The 20963-nt window shown below is 36.7% G+C and overlaps 1 protein-coding gene across 1 annotated transcript in view; it reads right to left on the bottom strand.

The window, feature by feature from the left end:
- Positions 1-20963, bottom strand: part of ANTXR1 (ANTXR cell adhesion molecule 1) — a 331895-nt gene that overhangs the window by 87149 nt on the left and 223783 nt on the right. Inside the window, exons 15-16 of the mRNA XM_044660903.1 lie at positions 16878-16973; positions 13248-13415 (exon numbers count right to left, since the gene is read on the bottom strand). Coding sequence (XP_044516838.1) covers positions 13248-13415; positions 16878-16973 — 264 coding nt within the window. The remainder of the gene's footprint in view (positions 1-13247; positions 13416-16877; positions 16974-20963) is intronic.

Raw genomic sequence — 20963 nt, 5'->3', positions numbered from 1 at the left:
TTAAAGTCAAGAGTCCAACAAGAGTCAGATCCCATCTGACTACTCAGCCATTTATTTGCCATTGACTTTGCTTCTGATGCCTCTGTATAACCAGATCTCAGACTATGACCCAGGATGACCCAAGACACTCAGCTTTTAAACCATTGATCTGAGGTTTTTGCTGTCCTCCTAGGGTATATGAGGGCATGTGGTCTACTTTATCCAGCCAGCCCAGCCCCCCAGATCATGCTTTACGTTCCATCTGATTAGCTACACTGGCTGCTAACTTGACATCTGCTCTACTGCTTTTTGTTTACAACCTGCCTCCTTTCTGAACAGAGACTTTCCACTTTTTGTTTTAGGAATAATAATGGGAAGCAGCTTTTGGTCCAGTGAATGGAGAGTCAGGACTAGAGATGGGAGGCTCTAGATTAAAATCTGGCCTCAGACACTTCCTAGCTGTGTGACCCTGGGCTGGGTGAGTCACTTAACCCCCATTGTCTAGCCCTTACCACTCTTCTGCCTTGGAACCAATACACAGTATTGATTTCAAAATGGAAGATAAGAGGTTGTTTTTTTTTAATGCCATCAATACTACCATTGGTTTTGGAAAGAGCTTTTCATCAGATCATCCTATGGCTCTACTTACTATCTCTGTTACTTTCCAAACTAAAACACCCTTGTTGATCCATCACTCCATTTTATGTGGAGTTTCCCTGACTAGACATAACTTCCTTATGGGCAGAAGTTGTCTTTTTGTAAATGCACTCAGTGCTTAGCACAGTATTTGGCATATAGTGATCGCTTGATAAACACTATTCATTCATTCAGTGGCCTAAAAAAAGAATGCTCTCCTCTTAGAAGCACAGAATATCATAGCTGGAAGTGACCCTAAATAGATACTGTGCTCTATTATATGAGATACTGGATTGATAAAGACTGATAAATATTCCCCTTCTCAATCAGTTTACATTCTACCAGGGAGACATTTTATATACAATTATGCTATAAATAATTATGTATAATTACCATAATATATTTTATATAACTAATATATATATAACAAATCATATGTAATTGTTATATTATAATATTGTATGTTAAGTTATATTGGGTTGTTCTGTTGTATTATGCCATCATGCTATATTATGTTATTGATATTATACGTAATATACATATGCTGCATATATTATACCTACATACACACACAAATAAATATAAAGTATTAGGAAGGGAAAGAACTAATCAGTTGGGGCACAAGGAATGGTTTCATGTAGAAGGTGGAATTTGAACTACCCCTTAAAGGAAGTGAATGAACCGATGAGGAGAAGGTGCCCTCTGTGTATGGGGGATGACCATTTCAAAGGCACAGAGAGAGAAGATGGAATGTTCTAATAAGACTACAAGAAGACCCATTTGTCTGCATCCCAGAGTGTGTGAGGAGGAGTTATGTAGAATGAGGATCAAAAGGTATGCCGGGATTGACTTGTGAATGGCTTTAAAAAATAAACAAAGGGGTTTTTCCTTTATTCTAGAAGCCATAGGGAACCAGTGAAGTTTATTGAGTAGTAGAGTGACATAGTCACATCTGAGCTTAAGGAATATTATTTTAGCACCAATAGGGAGGGTTGTTGGGAGGAGGGGTTGATTTGATGTAAGAAGACCAATTAAGAGGTCATGGCAATAGGCAAGGCAAGAGATGATGAGGGCCTGAACTAAGGTGGTCATGTATGAATAGAGAAAGGAACTGGATGTGAGAGATGTTGCATGGGTAGAAATGGCAAAATTTGGCAACTGATTAGACATGTGGGGTGAAGAAAGGGAAGAGTCATGGATAACACTAAGGTTACAAACCTGGAGGACTGAGAGAATGATGGTGCCCTCAGTAAAAAGAGGAAAGTGTAGAAGAAGGGAGAATTTTAGGGGATTAATGAATTTTGTTTTTAAAATGTTGAGTTTCAGTTGTTTCTGGCACATCTTGTTTGAAATGCCCAGTACACAGTGGGGGATGCAGTACCAGAACTCAGGAGAAAGTCTTGGGCTGAGTATATAGACTTGTGAATAAAGACAATTAAAACCTAGATGTTATTTAGTCCTACTCCATGTGTATGTAGATAAAACTCAAAATGGCTCAAAAAATTGAAGTGACTTATCCAAGGTCATATATTATTGGGATCAGAGCTGAGACTTGAACTCATGTTTTCTGATTTCCAGGCTATTGATCTTTATGCTGCGCCCCTTCAAAGTCTTAAACCTAACATTCAAAAGGCTCTTTTCAATATTAAACCATCCTCCTTTTCTACCCTTTTCTTAAGCATTTCCTTTTACAGATCCTAAAAAATTAGACTATACTGTGTCTCTTGCTCAAAGCTTATTTTCCCACCTCCATGGCTTTGCTTATACTCTTCCTTATAAATTTCCTCACTTTTGATTTACTTTTTCTTATACTTCCTTTGCCCACACCTTCTGGAATTACTGGATTCCTTTTCACCTTTCAAAATCTAGCTCAACTACTAACATTTGTCCAAGAAGACTTTACTTGGCTAACCTTGTAAAACATAGAAGCTTTTAAAATTAATTTATTTCATTATCCATTATTTAATGAATTATTTTATAATCGATCATAATTACATTATTACAAAATATAATTTAGTTGTAATGATATAATTTTAATTACAAATTATATTTAATTGAATTAGTTCATTTTTTGGCTGTTAGGCTTGGAGGTGGCATAAATTTCAATAACCAGTAGCTACGAGGAATACAGTAGGACCTTTTTTTTATGTGACCGATACATTCCAAGACCCTTTATGTAAGTTGGAAATCACACACAATAGTAAACCACATCATTTAATAAGCATTTCTCATGTGAACATATATACTTAGGCACTTTATGACTTTTTCTTAGACTTATCAGAGCGATTAACATCACTACTCTCATATTTTGGGGCCATTATTAGTAACTAATGAAATGAATGCTAATGAAAGAAAGAGAACCATGGTTCTGACATGGCTGCAACTTGTTATAAATAAGAACTCCGGAAAAAGAGTAATGCAGGAGCTCAGATTTGGTGTAAAACAATATAATGACTTGCTCAACTACTTCTCAGAGCAAGTATAAATGTGATTGGGTAAGAATTTATAACTGCTTGGGGAAAACAACATAGATTTAGTGAGTAATAAAGACATTTTATTTTATGTATTTTTCTGCCTTTATTTTCTTGAATGCCAGTTATGAATACCTGAATTCATGTGTGTTGAGCTTGCGTAAAATCAGAAGCCACTGTATAAAACTTTCAACAAGTTTCATAATCCTTCCAAAAACCTTTGTCCCTAAGCCCTTTTGGCAAATAGCTACATATTCTCATTACTCTTCAGCCATAATAACAGGCCATTGCATCCCAGGGGTTGGTAGTATTTTAAATATTTTTAATTAGAAGAAATCCTGCCACCTATTTTAGAAATGCCCCAGTTCCAGTGATGGACCATCTTACAATGAGGCTAGATTTTGAAAGATGAGAAGGAGTTCAACAGGCCATGTATGGCCACATATACTATTTGGCATAGTTTAGAAAGTAAATTAGGGGGATCTGCTAAAATTTCAAGCATTTTCTGAACTCATATTTTTTTGTATGGATCCAATACAATTTAGGGCAATGCATTCCTGGATCTTTGGATCTATACATTTTAAATCCAGAAACAATGTAAGGACATTGTCCCAGAAATTTTTCAGAAGTTATTTTTCAGTACTTGTATATATAGATTTAATATATGTATACATTGATGTAACAGACATGTACAAGCATATAAAATATCTGCTTTATGTTAGTTACATATACATATGTAATATTTTAGTAGAATTTTCAAGTTTAAAAGGAGCACTTTAATAAAATTAGACCTGTTTATTTAAGAAATAGAAGGGACCTGAGTATTTAGTCCAATCTACTCATTTTACAGATGAAGAAACTGAGGCCTAGAAAGATTAGATGACTTTCCCAAGATCATACAGGCTGAAAGTAGCAGAGTCACAGTTTTGACCTATATCTTCAGAATTCAGATGATGACAGTTGGGAAAAATGGTACTGCGAAGTATAAAGTAATGGCAGCATATGATGATGGGAATGCATTGGCAATGTGATTATGAAAAAGCCTTTTTCTCTCTTTGGATATAGTTAGTATAAATGATCTCATTTGGTCTGTGATTCTCTGACATTTATTAAATGTTGTTTAGAATTTTATATTGAACCTTTCTTTGCTAAGTATACTGTCTGTTCTAACTTAGCAGGGAACTTCTGGAAACATTCAATAGTATTTTGAAAGAGTTTCAGAATTCTTCATGGATTTGCTGCTTCTTTCAGTATGGTTTTCTAGATTCGATCTGCTCAATAGTTAACTAAATGTTTGTTAGGGATGGTGACTGGACTTGTGATTTCATTAATATAGGTTATAGCTAAGTGAGGAAATTCCTTCTATCAGTGTAGATCACCACCTTCTCTACAAATTATACTCAGAGAATTGTCTAGTCCAGCTGTGTAAAACACAAATAGGAATGGATCCCTGTGGGCTGCATACTAACTTAGAAAACCACAAGTGAACATTATCTATTAATTTTTATTATATTCTTATTTGTCTTATTTAATATTTATAAATTACATTTTAATCTAGTTCGGGAGGCACTCAGGAGTGTTGCCAGCAGTCTGGGGTTTGATGCCTCTCATCTAGAAAATTTAGAGGTTAAGTGATTTACTCAGGCTCACAGAATTAGTATGTGTTAGAGGTGGTACTTGAACCCTTCCCTAATTCCTAAGATGATATTCAATAGACATAAATATAAATTCTTATGATTGGGTTGAAAAACTCAACTTCACAAATATAAAATTATGGAGATAATAAAAGATGAGGCATTGCTTTCTAGGGAAGTATGGGATCATCTTAAAGGAAATTTATAATTTTCTGAAGGGGAGTCAGCTCTCTCTCCTTTTCTTGTACAATTCTAGGCCCAAAATGTATACTTGTGCCATTAATTACACACTTATCACATATGTGTATGCTGACAGATAAACTCTCTGGTTTGTACACCCAAAAGAATGCTTTCATCTAGGCAGTAATAGATAGCTTTCATTTACTTGATCTTTTCTGTATGGATGATCAGGCCAAATTCCTTTGAGTTATTACAGGTCCCATTTATGCAGTTCTACAGTGTTATGGATCTTGATTTAATCTGCTCAATGCCATCCATAAACAGGAAGATGGTGGGAGTGGGGTGGGTGGGATAGGGGATGGAGTGGTGATTATATTCTATAGGGAATCCCTCCTTGACATTGATTCTCTGCTGGATCCCCTCCATCACAGAAAAGAACCCTTTTGGTGAGTGCATATTTCCTTACTTCACAATGAACAGAGTATTTTTGTTACCTCTTTCAAGGAAATTTGAATGATTTTAATTTATAGATGGGATGATACTTTGTTAACAAAAAAGCCTTTTACTCAGTATTTTGCTCTACTGAATCAAATACATATTTTTAATGATCAACAACAACTATAATCTTTACCAGTTGGGGAGTAAATAGAAATGATATGGTCCATTGCCATATCAATTGCTAAAGCCTTCTTGTTCCCTCATCGAGGAAAGGGGATAAGTCTATGCAAAACAATTTGGAAATCTGTGAGAGTTTTATTATTTTTTTAAAATCAGAAATCTATCTAAAAAAGAATAAAGTTCTAGGTTCTCACCCCACCTCTACTCCCTTTCAATAATTAGTCCCATCCCTTGAGTAACTATCATGAGGTAGGTGTCTAGTTGGATTTGGGTGATTCTCAGCTTTCTTTGATGGAGTGGTCTCCATCATTTTTAAATGGGCAGGAGGAGGGAGGAAGAAAGACAGGAGCTCAATTCTTTTCCCTCTTTTCCCTCCTCCCTTTATGGAGTATCTTTGACATCTTTGATTCAAACAAGGATATCTATATTTCTGTATCTTGTTCCTATTGTAGAAAACAACAGTGTAAGGGGAAATCAGTCTTTTGTCAAATCAGCATTATGATTAGGGGCCAGTTAAAAGTTACAGGGTTTTGATGAAAAAAAAAAAAAGGTTCTTTCTTATTTTTCTTCTCTTTAGTGCAATCGGTACTTCCCCAGAAACCACATCTAAGACTAATATTAAGATCAAAATATGGTGATTATAATATCCTTGCAAAAAACTTGTTATTAATCTTTTTATGAATCCTTTTTTCATCTACTATTTTCCTCCTTAAATGACATTGGGATGATTGTATTCTGAGATGGATATTTTATGAAGTTTTTTTAAGTTTCTTTGTTGTCCTCTGGCTTATGAGATGATTCTGCTCATAATTGTCCAGTGTATTTCTCTGCAAAATTTTACAAATGAATTACCTTCTAATCTGCCGTTGCCTTTGGAAGCTATCTTTCTCTATTTGGCAAGGAAAAAAGACATTTCTTGGTTAAGGTGCTTTCTGGGCTATTTTTATCTTCTTGGTCAGGAATTTCATTTTCACTGGTCAAAATTCTGTGTAAAATTATTATAATCAAGGTTGAAGGTCTTTTTGTTGCCCTTTTCCTTTTTTGACTATCAATGAATTGTTTAAATAGTTTAGTATTGAGTTGTTCTACTTGTCTGCCAAATCTTTTGTGGTTCTTTGACTAAATAACTACCTGTGTGTGACCTTGGGCGAGTCCACCAGCTGACTAAGATTACAAAAAAATAAAAACTAGAACCAGAACGGGAGCCAAGTTTTTCCTGACTCCGGGTTCATTCCTTTTCCCATTAAACTATAGCAAGACTGCAAACAAAAAAGCTTCTCCAGTTATCATTTGTTACACATTGGCTCACTGTATTGGTGCTTTGTGTCTCTGCAGGCCACAGCTGTGTTTTCCTTACTTTCAGTTTGTCGATCTTTCCTGGTGGGAAGTGGAATTAGGCTGACATTTTAAGGAGAAGAGGCAGGAGCAGGGCTTTGGCCTATAGCTCTTGATTAAAAATCTGAATTTAATATGCTATGATATATGGTCAATTGTTCTGACTAGCTTTTCCCCTTGAATGTACAAAATTAGAGCACAAAGTTATGAAGTTGCTGAACATTTGAAAGAATGCGGATCCTTATTTTTTATGAGTTGGCACTGTACTAATAAGTTGTTGGAGAGGGGAGAAAATGTGTTGAACATTAGCAGCCCCATCTGCCAGCATTTCAATTTCTTTGGTGGATTCAATGTCATCTTAATGTGGTACAGTTAGTGTAGCTCTTTCTGTACAAGACCCTGACAATGTAGTTAATGTCTTAGTGGCAGGTACATAAATAGTATAGTGGAGGTAAAATCAGATAAGATAATTTACAGAATCAGTGTAGAAAATCAGGCACTGGCCGGGCTTAGTGCTGCCTCTAGTAAATAGTCTATCCATCTTGGTAGCAAATTCACTTTTTTTTTCACTCATATGCCATTTGTACCCTTAGTTGGGGGAGAGGGGGCATCACAAACTGATTTGATTAACTTCAGCACTCTCCTGGTTTTAATCTACTGGATGACCATATACTTGGGTATTGCTCTGAACCTAGAGAGAAAGAGCTGCCTTATTTTAATCAGAGACATGGCGTGCTATAAATGAAGTGGGGTTGAGGAGAAGCTGAGCAAAGGGAAATTCAAGCCAAACATCAGGGGAAAACTTCCTGGTCATGCAATTAAAAAAAAATAAACCACTACAAAGGAGATTGGAATGGTAAGCGAGTTAAAGGAATCAGTGTTCAGTGCCTTAAATCCTTTAAAATTAGAGTAGAAAAAGAGGCAGTAAAAGGCCAATTTCATTATGGACTCCCAAGGTATGGATGAAACATAATGGAGCCTGCCTTTTTACAGTGAAATTTCTTGTGCCACTTCTTTTCTTGTTCTCATTCAGTCATTCTGACTCTCTGTGACCCCAGTTGGGGGGGTTTCTTGGCAAAGATACTGGAATGTTTCACCATTTCCACCTGGAGCTCATTTTACATACAAGGAACTGAGGCAAACAGAGTTAAGTGACTTGCCCAAGGTCACATGGGTAGGAAGTGTCTGAGGCCAGATTTGAACTTTGGAAGATGAGACTTTCTGACTTCAAAGCCCATGCTCTCTCCACTTTGCCATCCAGTGACCCCTGCTTATATTTCTTTTGAAATATATTTCCTGAAACTAGGTAAGTCTAGATTTTTGGAATTTTATGTATCAATTATAAATTATTTTCAGTTCAGAGATATATGATCTGTGGTCAGGATGTACTAGAAATCTTTCCAGCTTGATGCCCGGAACACATAAAAATAGTCTTTAAGAATCCAATGCCACCTACAGAAGACCTGCCTTGTTTAGTGCAGAGTGAGAAACTTAGCAGCAGAATGTTGGCTACCATATGAGAGCTTTTTTCTTTTTGGTTGCAGCAAGTCATGAAGACCATCTGCTGAGGGATAGAAAGCATAAAGAACCTGAGACTTGCATTATTGGGGAGAACTGTGCCTCATACTTTGAAAAATTGAGGTCATCCATCACAAGCTCCTACTCTTTATCACCTCAATGGAGGTGACTTTACTTTTCCACCATCTACATCTATTTTGCTACAGTACTGGAAGATGTGGTAGCCCATTTGGTCAAAGTAAGTCTCTCTTCTTGTTCTCTTGATCCTTTTGTGTCTCCTCTGGGAACATTTCTTCCTCTGCTTCATAATTTTAAGTCTTTATTTATCAATTGGCTCTTTCCTACTGCTTAAAAACATGCCCTTATTTCTTCCAACTAGAAAACTTTTGTTTAATTCTACCATCTCCTCAAGCTTCCATACTATGCCTCTTTTCCATTTTATACTCAAGCTTCCAGGGGGAAAACAAAACAAAACTGTCTCTACTTATTGCTGTGTTCACCTTGTGATCTGCCTTTGACTTCAACATTCAGTGGAAACTAATCTTTTCCAAACATACCAATAATCTCTTCACTGTCACATTCCATGGCCTTCCCTTTTCTTTTCTTTAAAAAAATCATCTTCTGTTTTAGGATTCTAATATTATATATTGGATCCAGGGCAGAAGAGTGGCAAGGGCTAGGCAAAGGAGATAAAGTGACTTGCCCAGGTCACAGGGCTAGGAAGTGTCTGAGGCCAGATTTGAACCAGGTCCTTCCCCTCTCTAAGCCTTGCTTTCTATCCACTGAGCCACATACCTGCCACCTACAGTGGCCTTTTCTTAGTCTTTAACCTCACTGGTCCCTCTGCAATATTTGGCACTATTAGCCTCTTCCTCCATGATACTATATCTTCTTTAGGTTTTTGTGACATATTATCTCACAGTTGTCCATTTATTTGTTCAGCCACTTTGTAGTCATTTCAGTTGAATCACCATCCATGTGCCACCCCATGTGACTAGTTGTACCTCAGGGCTTTCTCTTGGCCCCCCTCCTTTTTTCTTTTTTAACATTTTCTTTTCATAACAAGCTCCCATGGATTTGATTATGATCTCAATGCATATGACTCCTTGCTCAATCTATCCGACCTTGCTTTCTCTTCTGAGCTCCATTATATCAATATTTCCTATTCCATATTTCCATCTCAGAATGTTTCCTGCAGTGATCGCAAGGAAATTTCTCTAAAGTCCTTTACCTTGTTTTTGTTCGACATTTTAATCAATGGTGTGGATGAAGGAGGAGGTAGCAAGCTTTTCAAATCTGTGGATGACATCAGTGTGAAAGAGAAAGAGAGCTGACACATAGGATAAAAGTAATAGACTCCAATGTAATCTCAAGAAGCTAGAACCATGGGCTGAGTCTAATGGAAAGCAATTGAATGGGGATAAATGTTAGTAAAGTTCTGTACATGAGTTAAAAAAAATCAGCCTAAGACATGGGAGGGATAGCTATTTCATATGTAGAAGTCGTTGAGGTTTTAGCAGCAGACTGTAAGCTCAAAATGAGTCAGCATCCTGACGTGTGAGCTCAGGCTGAATGAGGAGTCGCAGCACAATGTCAAGAGCAAGGAAAGAGTCTTCCCTTTGTACTCTATCCCGGTTGGGTCTCATCATTGGCGTTGTACTCTATTCTAGATTCCACATTATAAGAAAGCCATTGATTAATTGGAGCACATCCAGAGGCAAATGTGTGAAAGAGCTCCAAGTGGGTAACATGAGAAACAGTAGAAGGGAATGTGAAGATTTAGCCTAAGAAAACTGATTTCATTTATTTAAAGAGTTATCCTGTGGCAGAGATATTGAACTTGTTCTGTTTGGTTCAAGATGGTAGAAGTAGAAGCTATGGGTGGAAGTAGCAGAAAGGCAGCTTAGGTGGACAGTGGATACCGTGCTGGACTTGGAGTCAGGAAGACCTGAGTGCAAATCTACTTTCAGCCACTTATTATCTGTGTGACCCTGGGCAAGTCACTTAACCTCTCTCTGTCTAAACTCTTCTATTAAATGTGGATCATAATATCATCTACCCTCCAAGGGTTCTTGTGAAGATAAAATGAATTAATATCTGGTAAGCACAAGAAAACTTTAATGTACTGTATAGATGCTAGCAATAACAATTGTTTTATTTCAGTTTGATATAAGAGAAAACGGTCTGACAATTAGGCTATCTAAAAATAGAATGGACTCCTTCATAAGGCAACAATTCCCCTATGAATGGTGGTTTTCATATTAAGGTTCAATGACTTATTGTTGGGAATATCATAAAGATGGTCCCTGTTCTGCTAGGCATAAGATGGGATGATATATGAGGTCTCTTCTAGCTCTGAATGCTTAGGTAACTTTCGTGTCATGCTCTGGGCTAACTTTGGTTAGTCTTTTTCCTCTTTAATTTCTCTGCAGCATTGGTTACTACTGGACATATTATTTATTCTAAATTTCATAACACTTTAGTCTATTGCTTTACTAGGAATCTTGTAGAGATTTCCTAAAATGCCTGTTCCCAATTAAAAACTAACATTTATGTGATAGACAATATAGTAAATAGGAAAAACGTACATCTAGACTACATGCCCCAAATTCCAATAACTTGAATACCTACAAACTGATCAAAGCTTTTGAGGAGGAATAAGAATATTATAAATTAAAAAAAACACATTTGTCCATATCTTGACTTCTATGAAACTTGCCCTTAATCTTTTAGACCACAATTTCTGCTCACATTTCTGTTATACTTGAAGGATTATACAATATTTTCATCATAACAAATCTATAGGTAGGCAGGGTAGTAATTATCTCCATTTTATAGATGGGAAGACTGAGGTTCAAAGAGGTTAAATGAATTGCTTGTGGTTATATAACTAGTAAATTTCAGAGCTAGAATTCATATACCAATGGCCTTCCTCCAAGTTTAGCATTCTTTCCACTCTATCCTGCTGCATCTTGAATTTCATTTTATTTTTGGTCTGAAATGGTGATTATATCAATGTAGAGAGGATATTGAACACTTACTAGAAGCAAAGAATTATCCTAAATACTGGAGAGAGATAAAAAGAGATAAAAAACCCCACTCCTTATCCTCAAAGACTTTACATTTTACCAGGGGCATAAATTACATGGAAACAAATAAGAAAGTACAAGCGGATTTAATGAGAAAGGAGCATGTGCTAACAACTAAGGAGATAAGGCAATGTTTTCAGTAGGAGATGGAACATGAAGTGGGCCCTGAATGAAGCTAGGAAATCTAAGTAGGTAAGGAAGAGAGGGAATATGTCGTTGGCATGGGGTTTAAGAACTGGAAGAGACCTTTGATATCATCTAGTCCAAATCCCTCATTTTTGGAAATTAAGACCCAGAGAAATTAAGTGGCTTACTCATGATCACACAGGCAGTAGAGAGCAAAGCTAATATTCAAACTAAGGTCCTTTGATTCTGAAACTCGTGTTTCTTTTACTTTTATGATGGACAGGATAAAACTTCCATTTTTATGTTAGTAACTTATCTTGACATCTTCAGGAATGTGTGCACAAACTACACTGCATGCCCTCTGCCTTCCTTCCACAGAAAAGACATGCCAGATGTTAAGTAAAGAAATTAAACTGAAAAATGCCAAGGATTGGGTAAAGTGAGGGAGGTTCCATAATACTACTCTAACTTGGGAAGAGTTATGTTTTGTGTATCAAACTTTATTCTCTATAATCAACTTGGTACAATAAAGGAAGATGATATTTTGAGATTTCTTCTCTGTTACTCCAAACCCCAGAAAGTCATATTTGGGGGCAGTTCAGAGAATAACTGATTGGTATAATTGTCAGAATTCCAATCTTCCTGGGAACCATCAGAGAGTCAGCTCCTCCCATATCCTCAAGTTACTAGCCTTTATCTCTCTCGTTCTCAGCCAAACTCCTAGAAAACATTATTCATACCTGTTGCTTCTACCTCATCTCTTCTCAATCAATCAACAAACATTTGTGAATTGCCTACTATGTGTCAGGTAACATGCTAGGCATTAGATGATAAGATCAGAAGTAAAACTGGTTCATTTGGAACAACATAATAAATTAGCTTCCTTTTCTGTGTCTAATAGCCTTCAAATGAATGAAGAGAGTAATTGCATCCTTCTCTAGGTGTTCTCATTGTATTAAATATCTCTAGTTCCTTCTACTCACGGATTTCAAATTTCCTTAGCATTCTGGGAGCCTGCCTGTGAATGTGCTCTGTCTTATCTATGTCCCTTCTAAAAGACAGTGCCCAGAATAAAACCTAATGATGGTTTGTTAGAAAGAGAATGTGATCTAGAGTCCGAGATTCTAGATTCTGCTACTTAATAACAATATGACCTTGAGTGATTCACTTTCTTCTCTACATGACTCATTTTCCTCATGTGGAAAATGAGGGGGTGGTAGTGAGCTAGGTGGCCTCTAAGGTCCTTTCTATCTCTACTAGGTAACAGTGACTAGGACTGGAAATGGTCAGATTGAGACAGAGTAACATGAGACTCTTACTATTATGTAAACACTGCTTCCTCTATGAATGTTACCTACATTATATGAATAACCAGTGTTAATAATAAGAATAAATGTTTGTTACAAGTATTCTAACTAATAATTACATGTTTTTGAATATTGTAACAATAGTTATTACAAATATTTATTGACTGACCAGGAACTACATGAGGCTAAGAAGGGCTATTTGAGACAATTTTTAAATCATATTCAGTTGATTCATAGAAGGCAACTTCTCCACAAAATACTCCAAATATATCCATAACAGACAGAACCCTGGGGCTGAGGAAACCACTTTAGAAGTTCTTATATTTCTATATTGTATGGTAACTGAAATAGTACCTTTATTGGAGAATACCACTTCCGAGAAGAAGAGGTTCTGCGTATATTGTTGTTGAGATTTTGAGGCTCAGGGAATTCATACTCCTGTTCTGGCATCTTGACCCGAGCATTCTTGGCTTTCTCTAGCTTGGCTCCTTCTTCTGTGGATCCCTTTTCTCCCCACCGAACCTTAAGAAAGAACAAGAAATAGATAAGCATTACCTTTAGTAGCCATTTGCTTTGAGGATAAAGGAGCTGGCCCAGCTGATGAGGGACAGCATGTCTTTCTACTCCTCACGTAAAGAGTCCTAGAATTAGTCAGGTCTAGGACAAACTCCTATCTTTTTTATTGCCTCTTACTGCCTGGATGATGAAGAGCAAGTCATTTTATTTCTTTACTTCTATTTCCTCATCAGCAAAATAGGGAAAATAATTTGTTTCGATTCAGTCATGTCCTACTCTTCATGTCCCCATTTTGGAGTTTCCTTGGCAAAGATACTGGAACAATTTGCCATTTACTTGTCCATTTTATAGATGAGGAAAGTGAGGCAAGCAGGGTTAAGTGACTTTCCCAGGGTCACACAGTTAGTAATTGTCTGAGGCCAGGTTTGAACTCCCAAAGATGAGTCTTCTTAATTCTAAGCCTTGTGCTCTATCCATTGTGCCACCTAGCTGCCTATAATATAAAATTATACTGGTATTAGGTGTTTTCCATACAATAACCCCACTTCTATGGAAAATACAATATAAATCCATAGTTGTAAGACATCTATAGATAGAGATTACTATGAGAGAGCAGGAGGGAAAAAAACGTCTTTCAGTACAGAATTGTTATTATCTGGGCTTATTTGGGTAGAGTCAGCAGTTCTACTTGCCTTAACTGCATTATAGACTTATAAGAACTTATAATCAATTCTCAGTCCTTTTACTATGTTTAAGGCCTCAAAAAGCTTGTAGTACTAGGTATATATGCTAGAGAAGGGAACACTAACCCAAACCTCCAGGGAAAGTGAGTCTATGAACTAGACTGTCTAGAGCAGGGGTCGGCAATATATGGCTCTCGAGCCATATCTGGCTCTTTTGAGGGCCATATCTGGCTCTTTCTGCAGGAGCCATAGAGTCAATTTTTTTTCAGACACTGTTACAGGAGTGCGCACTGTGAGTACTGTACGGCTCTCACGAAATTACATTTTAAAAAATGTGGCATTTATGGCTCTCACGGCCAAAAGGGTTGCCGACCCCTGCTCTAAAGTAACAGGAGAAATGTCCTAAGCACGGCTTCCCCTAGTAATATTTTCTACCTTACATGAATAATGAATGTTAATAATAAAAAATGTTTGTTATAAATATGATAACCAGTGATTATGTTTATGGTGACTACTGCAATAAATAATAATTATTACAAATATCCAGTGTTAAGTGGAAGGAACTAGAGCTATTTAATACAGTGGGAAGACTTAGAGAGGGATGCGACCACCCTCTTCGTTCACTTGAAGGCTATTATACATAGAAAAGGAAGCAAACTTACTTTGTTGCTCCAAATGAACCAGTTTTGCTTCTGTACTTATAATCTACTGCCTGACGTGTTACCTGACACATAGCAGGCAATTCACTCGTGTTTGTCGAGACTCTAGAATTTCATTCTCTGCTGCTCAGACACCTGACTCTTTTGCTCAGCATTATGGCCAACACAATCAGCTCTGCCAAAAAAGGACATTTTTAGGACACTAGCCCAGCACTTTGGACTAGTCTTGCTTTCTTATGATCTCCTTACTTAAAGAAAGTCTCAGTGAAGGAAAGGAGGTTGGTACACGTTTAAAGGTCCTTAGCTCCACCTGCCATCTCCCTACTCTAGAAATCAGTTGCTATGTATTCCTGATTGTGCTCATGCTTTGTATCCCCTAATTCTGACAGTCCTTTTGGCTTTGGGAGCCAGGAGAAGAAAGAGAACAGGAGAACACAGGAGTGTGGAATATGGAAAGATGAGAGATTTGCAATTGGTCATAGTGGGGGGAGCAGAATGATAAAACTGTTCTTTTCCGCGGTTCCTTCCTCACTGGTCATCACCTTGTAAGTATGAATATGAGCAATCCAACTGTGGAAACTGATATCGGGTCCCTAGTAGAAACCCATAAAGAGAAGCAAGGCTGCCAGATCTCCTTTTTCATGGCAAAAGGTCTGGGTAGGGAGTGCCTGACCATGTACCTTTGTACTGGGGCCAATTACCTGATGATGGCCAATGTAACTCTCAAGGTAATAAATTGTGCAGAAATTACTGTACCCAGGCTAGTTTTTACATAAACTAGGTTTTCTGTATCACAACCTTTCAAACAAGGGTAGCTTGTGGTTATTTTTGCTATTTCATCTTTTGCCCCATTTACCAAATCATATTACATGGTAGGGGTCCAGGGTTTAAATCCTGGCTCTGTTTTTTTGCCAGATGTGTGATTTTGGGCAAATCATTTTCCATCTCTGGGAGAGTTGGGTCAAATGATCTATCATGTTGCTTCTACCATTATGACCTACTAGTATGTCATCAGTAACTATCTTATACTTTGATTTAATCAAATAATGTCATAACTCTAAGCATCAACTACTTAGGACTCCAAGAGACCTCAGAGACAGTCTTGCTAGTTTTGGAGATAAAGAAATAGGCCCAGAGAGGCTAAATGATTTGTTTGAGGCCACATAGCTACTTTGTAGGCAGATCTAACATTAAATGCACTTTGCTATCCTGACTTCTGGTGCTCTTTTTTATTATACCTGGAATATCCTGCATTATAAAAGAACGGACTCTTGTCCTGAGAATTTATAGACATATCTTTTGTAAGCTTTTGTATTGCTTTAGAAAATTTAGTGAAAATAGAGTTTATAGATCATAGGGATTAGAGCTATGTAGGGGTCATGTTATTATTTGGTCATTTCAATCATGTTCGAATGTTTGTGGCCCCATTTGGGACTTTTTTGGCAAAGATACTGGAGTGGTTTGGTATTTCCTTCTCTAGTTCATTTTACAGATCAGGAAAATAAGGCAAAAAGAGTCAAATGACTTGCACAGGGCCACAGAGCCAATAATTGTCTGAAGACAGATATGAATTCACAAAGATAAGTCTTTCTGACTCCAGGTCCTGTTACACACTATTTAACCACTGTGCCATCTTGCTGTCCCAGGAAGGAGTCATAAAGATCCTTTAGTCCTTTTAGAAAAAAAACTGAGGCCCATAGAGATTAAATGATTTAACCAAGTGAACATTAATATTTAAACCCAGGTCCTCTACTTCCAAAACCAATGCATATTCTAGTACTTCTCTGGGAAGGCAAATTAAAATTGTCAGCCTAATCAATGTGCAGGTCACTTTCCCTCAAACTTTGGATGATCTTGTTGTTTTTTTTTTTTAATGTTTTGTGACCATATTTGTCCTTAAATAAAGTACAATAATCTGCTTTCTACACAGCTGCACAAGTATCATAGGGACTTTTTTTGTACTGAGTGGGAGGCAGTAGATGGCTTTTGAGAACCTTAAAGTTCTCATTTCCTGTCATTCTAGGTCTGTTGTTTACTAAGACACTGTTATGGACTTTCCTGGAAAAGTCAACTTGTCATACAGGGATGACAAGTTGTAAAAAATGTGTAAAAAATTTTATACATACCTCCATCCTCTTAATGCCTCCAACCCCTCGACCACCATAATAAGAGGCATCTACTGTTGGCCATTTTTTCTTAGGTAATCCATCATCTTCTTCTTCCTGCAGAAAAGTAATGCAATGTGAATTTTCTGGTGTTTATTAAGGAAGTAAAGCAATATTTCTGTGTGAGACAAAGGGGAGGAATAGGGCAAGGGACATCTGTGCTTTATGGAGTATGTGAAGTAAATTAGTATTTACATCTCTGTTGTCAATTCCAACCATTTCTATGTCTAAGTGCAACTCTTGTATTTTATGCCCACAAGTAAATGACGATGTGCCTGAAGTTATTCAGGTATATCAAAATTTATTCAGATAACTTGAATTTATTTTTTAAAACCCAAACTTTATACTGCCTTCAGTTATTATCAGTAAAGTATGTGGTAAGGCCTTTGACTGAGGAAGAAAAATAGGGTAAGTTATGATGGAGTTTAGAAGAGACTATGGATTGGACAGAGATGCATAGATGTAAGAACTGAACTCATTGGAACTCGTGGGACTCCAAGTGAGATGATAGAGAGGAAAAAGAGAGGAGATCCTGGGAGAATGATTTGGGGTACAAAAATGATGGAAGAGGAAAATGGCAGTCAATGGAGGAGTTTGTGTGTGTGTGTGTGTGTGTGTGTGTGTGTGTGTGTGTGTGTGTGTGAAAATACAAGTATTCCAGAGCCCTGGTGGTAGAGTCATGAACTGTCCAGACATTTCAGAGAACACTATGGAACTGGGCTCTGGAAGGTACGAAATTTTGCAAACTCTTTGACCTACAGATACTATTATTAGATATACTCTGCAATTAGTCAATCAATGACTATTAATTTATTTTTCATTAAATGATTACTATGTGTTAAGCACTAAGCTAGGCTGGGAAATAAAAAAATAAAGAATGAAACAACTCTGCTCACAAGGAGATTCCATTCATATTGGGAAAGAAAACACAATACATGTATATGTATGCAGCATAAATATGAAGTGAATAAATATAATTCTACAAAATTAACTTAAGTGCAGCATAATTAGAGGAAGGACATCAGTAATTGGATGGGTGGGGGGACCAGCGAAAGTTTCATGCAAAAGGTGGTACTTGAATTGTCTTAAAAGGAGAGAGGAGTCTGAGATGGGAGCAAGGAGGGAGTACATTCCAGGCACGGGAGATGGACAAAGCAAAGGCAAATTGATAAGAGTAAAAGTGTCCTGTGTGAGGGACAGAGCGAAGGACAATTTGACTGGAGGACAGTATTGGAGCAATAAAACAAAAAATAGATTGAGATGAAGTTATACAGGGCTTTAAAAATTAAACAGAGGAGTTTATAATTTATCTGAGATGCAATAGGAAGCCATTTTGGCTGTTTGAATAAGAAAGTCACATGTGCAAAATTATTTATAACAGCACTTAAATTTTTTTTAGTGATTTTTTGGGGTGTTTTTATATCACTGAATATATTTCCCCTGGCTTTCTTTCCTCTCACTCTCTGAGAGCTACCCCATATGATAAATATTTTCCAAATATATATATAAAAAGAAAATATCATTTTTCAGTTGTATCTATTTGTGGCCTTATTTGGGGTTTTCTTGGTAGAGATATTGGAATGGATTGCCATTTCCTTCTCCAGCTCATTTTATAGATGAAGAAATCTGAAGCAAACAGGGTCAAATAAGTTGCCCAGGATCATATAGCTAGTAAGTGTCTGAGGCAGATTTGAACTCAGGAAGATGAGTCTTCTTCAATCCAGGTTCAGCATTCTATCCACAGTGGCACTTAGTTGCCCTACTGTTCTATATATGTGCCTCTGATAAAATATTATAGTGCCATCAGAAATGAAAAATAAGACCATTTTTAACAAATTGGAGGTCTATATGAACAGATAAAGAAGTAGCAGAACTATGAGAATAATTATGTAAAGGAAAATAACTTTGAAAGACTTCAGAACTCTCATCCTTGAAGTGGCCATTAATGGCTTCAGAAGACTGATGAAGCCTACTTCCAAGTCATTGACAGAGAAGAGATGAACCAGAGTAGGGAATAAAATCTACATTTCCAAAGACTAGAGGTAAAGCATGAGACCTATATTTCCAATGAGTTCATTTGTTTTGCTTGGCCACATATATTCATTATAATGGACAGTTTTTATTGGGGTTAGGAAAGGTGAGAATTCCTATGTAATTATGGAGATGCAAAAAAAAGAGAAAATAAAGAAAGGAATGTAAGCAAACATTAAAAAATATACAGAAGAGAGCAGAGGGAAATTCAGAAGGGGACCCATTTTTAGTTTAGTTACTACCATGAAATCTTAATATGTACTGTAAGAAAATCTAAAGTACATACAAAAGTTTTCATTATATTTAATATGTTGATATATGACTATATATCAATATATTTAATACATGATTGTATATATTAAATATATTGATATATGAGCTTATATCAACTTATATTTAATATATGATTGTTTATATTAAACATATATTAATATATGCTTAACATATTATGATAATACATGTTTCATATATAATCCCATCTATGAAGTCTATATTAATAAGTGTTTCATAGTATATTAACATGTTAAATACATTAACATATCACATTCCATAAATACATCAACAATGTATTTCATATACATAACCATGTATGTGAAGCATATATTGAAAATGTTGAATATAGTATACTAATCTATGTTTAATATATTAACAATATAGTCTAATAATACATCAACATATCTTTCATATCCATAATCATGTATATGAAACATGTTAAAAATTTAGATACATAATAATGTATGTGAAATATATTAATACATTTACTATATCATTATATGTTTCATATATATGAACATGGATATGAAACATATTTCTGTTTAATATTTATTATGTTTCATATACATGATCCTATATGCTACATACATTTCATATACACAAGTTTCATATATATTGTCCTTTTTTCTGGTCTTTGTATATTGAAATGTCCTGTTTGCTAGGTCCATAATAAAAAAGAGAGCTGTTTCAAAGGGAGGCCCACTCAGAGCATGTGTTTACTTTTCTCTCTTCTCTTCCTTGAATCTAGGAGAGAATTGCTTTTTCTTCTATGCCTTAGCATTGAAAAAGGGTCCACTCAGTGCGTGTGCAGAGGCTGACGGACCTCATAACAGGAAATGCCAGGACTTAAGAAATCTACTTCCCAGCCTCTTAAAAAGCAGAGCCAGTCATCTGAGTCCCCTGATTCTGAGGCTGCCTGCCAAGGGGGAACAGCGAGCAGAAAAGACAGCACAGCAGTTCAGGATTGGATGAAGGAGAGAGTCACAAGCTGGCTGCCTTCAGTATAGTTTTGTTTACACTACTCAGAGCTGACGGGTTTTGCAATTTTCAGGAAGGGAAAATACCCTTTGATGTCTTCCTTACAGTTGGCAAGAAAATAAGGTAATCGCCTGGGGTAACAAAAATATAGCCCATTAGAAGACCATTGATAAAAGTAGTGTACATAAGTGACTTCTCTTTTGATGAATGAAATCTCATTGAAGCAGGCAGCCTAATAAAGTAAAAAAAGAATGGCATTTGGAAGCAAAAAAATGGGGTGCAATTCCCCTGAGCTACCTATTTAGGGTAGGGAATCCAGCTGTTTGGAGCTGGCCAAATTGTTTAATTTCTCTTTTTGTCGTTCAGTTGTGTCCACTTTTTATGGGGTTTTCTTGGCAAAGATTCTACATGGTTCGTCATTTCCTTCTCCAGTTCATTTTGTCGATGATACAATTAAGGCAAACAAGGCTAAAGTGACTTGCTCAAGGCCAGATAGCTAGTAAATGCCTGAGGGTGGATTTGAACTCAGAATTTCCTGACTCCAAGCCTAGGACTTTATTGACTGTGCCATCTAGCTGTCTGTAACTTCTCTGGGTTTCCTCATCTATAAAACAGAGAGTCATAGTCATAGTTTCTGAAGCCTTATCTAACCCTAGATCTGAAAGCAGCCAACCTTGGATGAGCCATTTCCTTTCTTCATCTCAGTTTTTTCCTTTGTAAAATGAAGATCAGGTTGGACTACATGTTCTCTGAAGTCCCTTCCAC

Source organism: Gracilinanus agilis, chromosome 2 (assembly GCF_016433145.1).
Source record: "Gracilinanus agilis isolate LMUSP501 chromosome 2, AgileGrace, whole genome shotgun sequence".
In the NCBI taxonomy this organism is placed as follows: domain Eukaryota; kingdom Metazoa; phylum Chordata; class Mammalia; order Didelphimorphia; family Didelphidae; genus Gracilinanus; species Gracilinanus agilis.
Note: the sequence above shows the minus strand (reverse complement) of the source record. Positions and strands in the feature narration are given on the sequence as shown.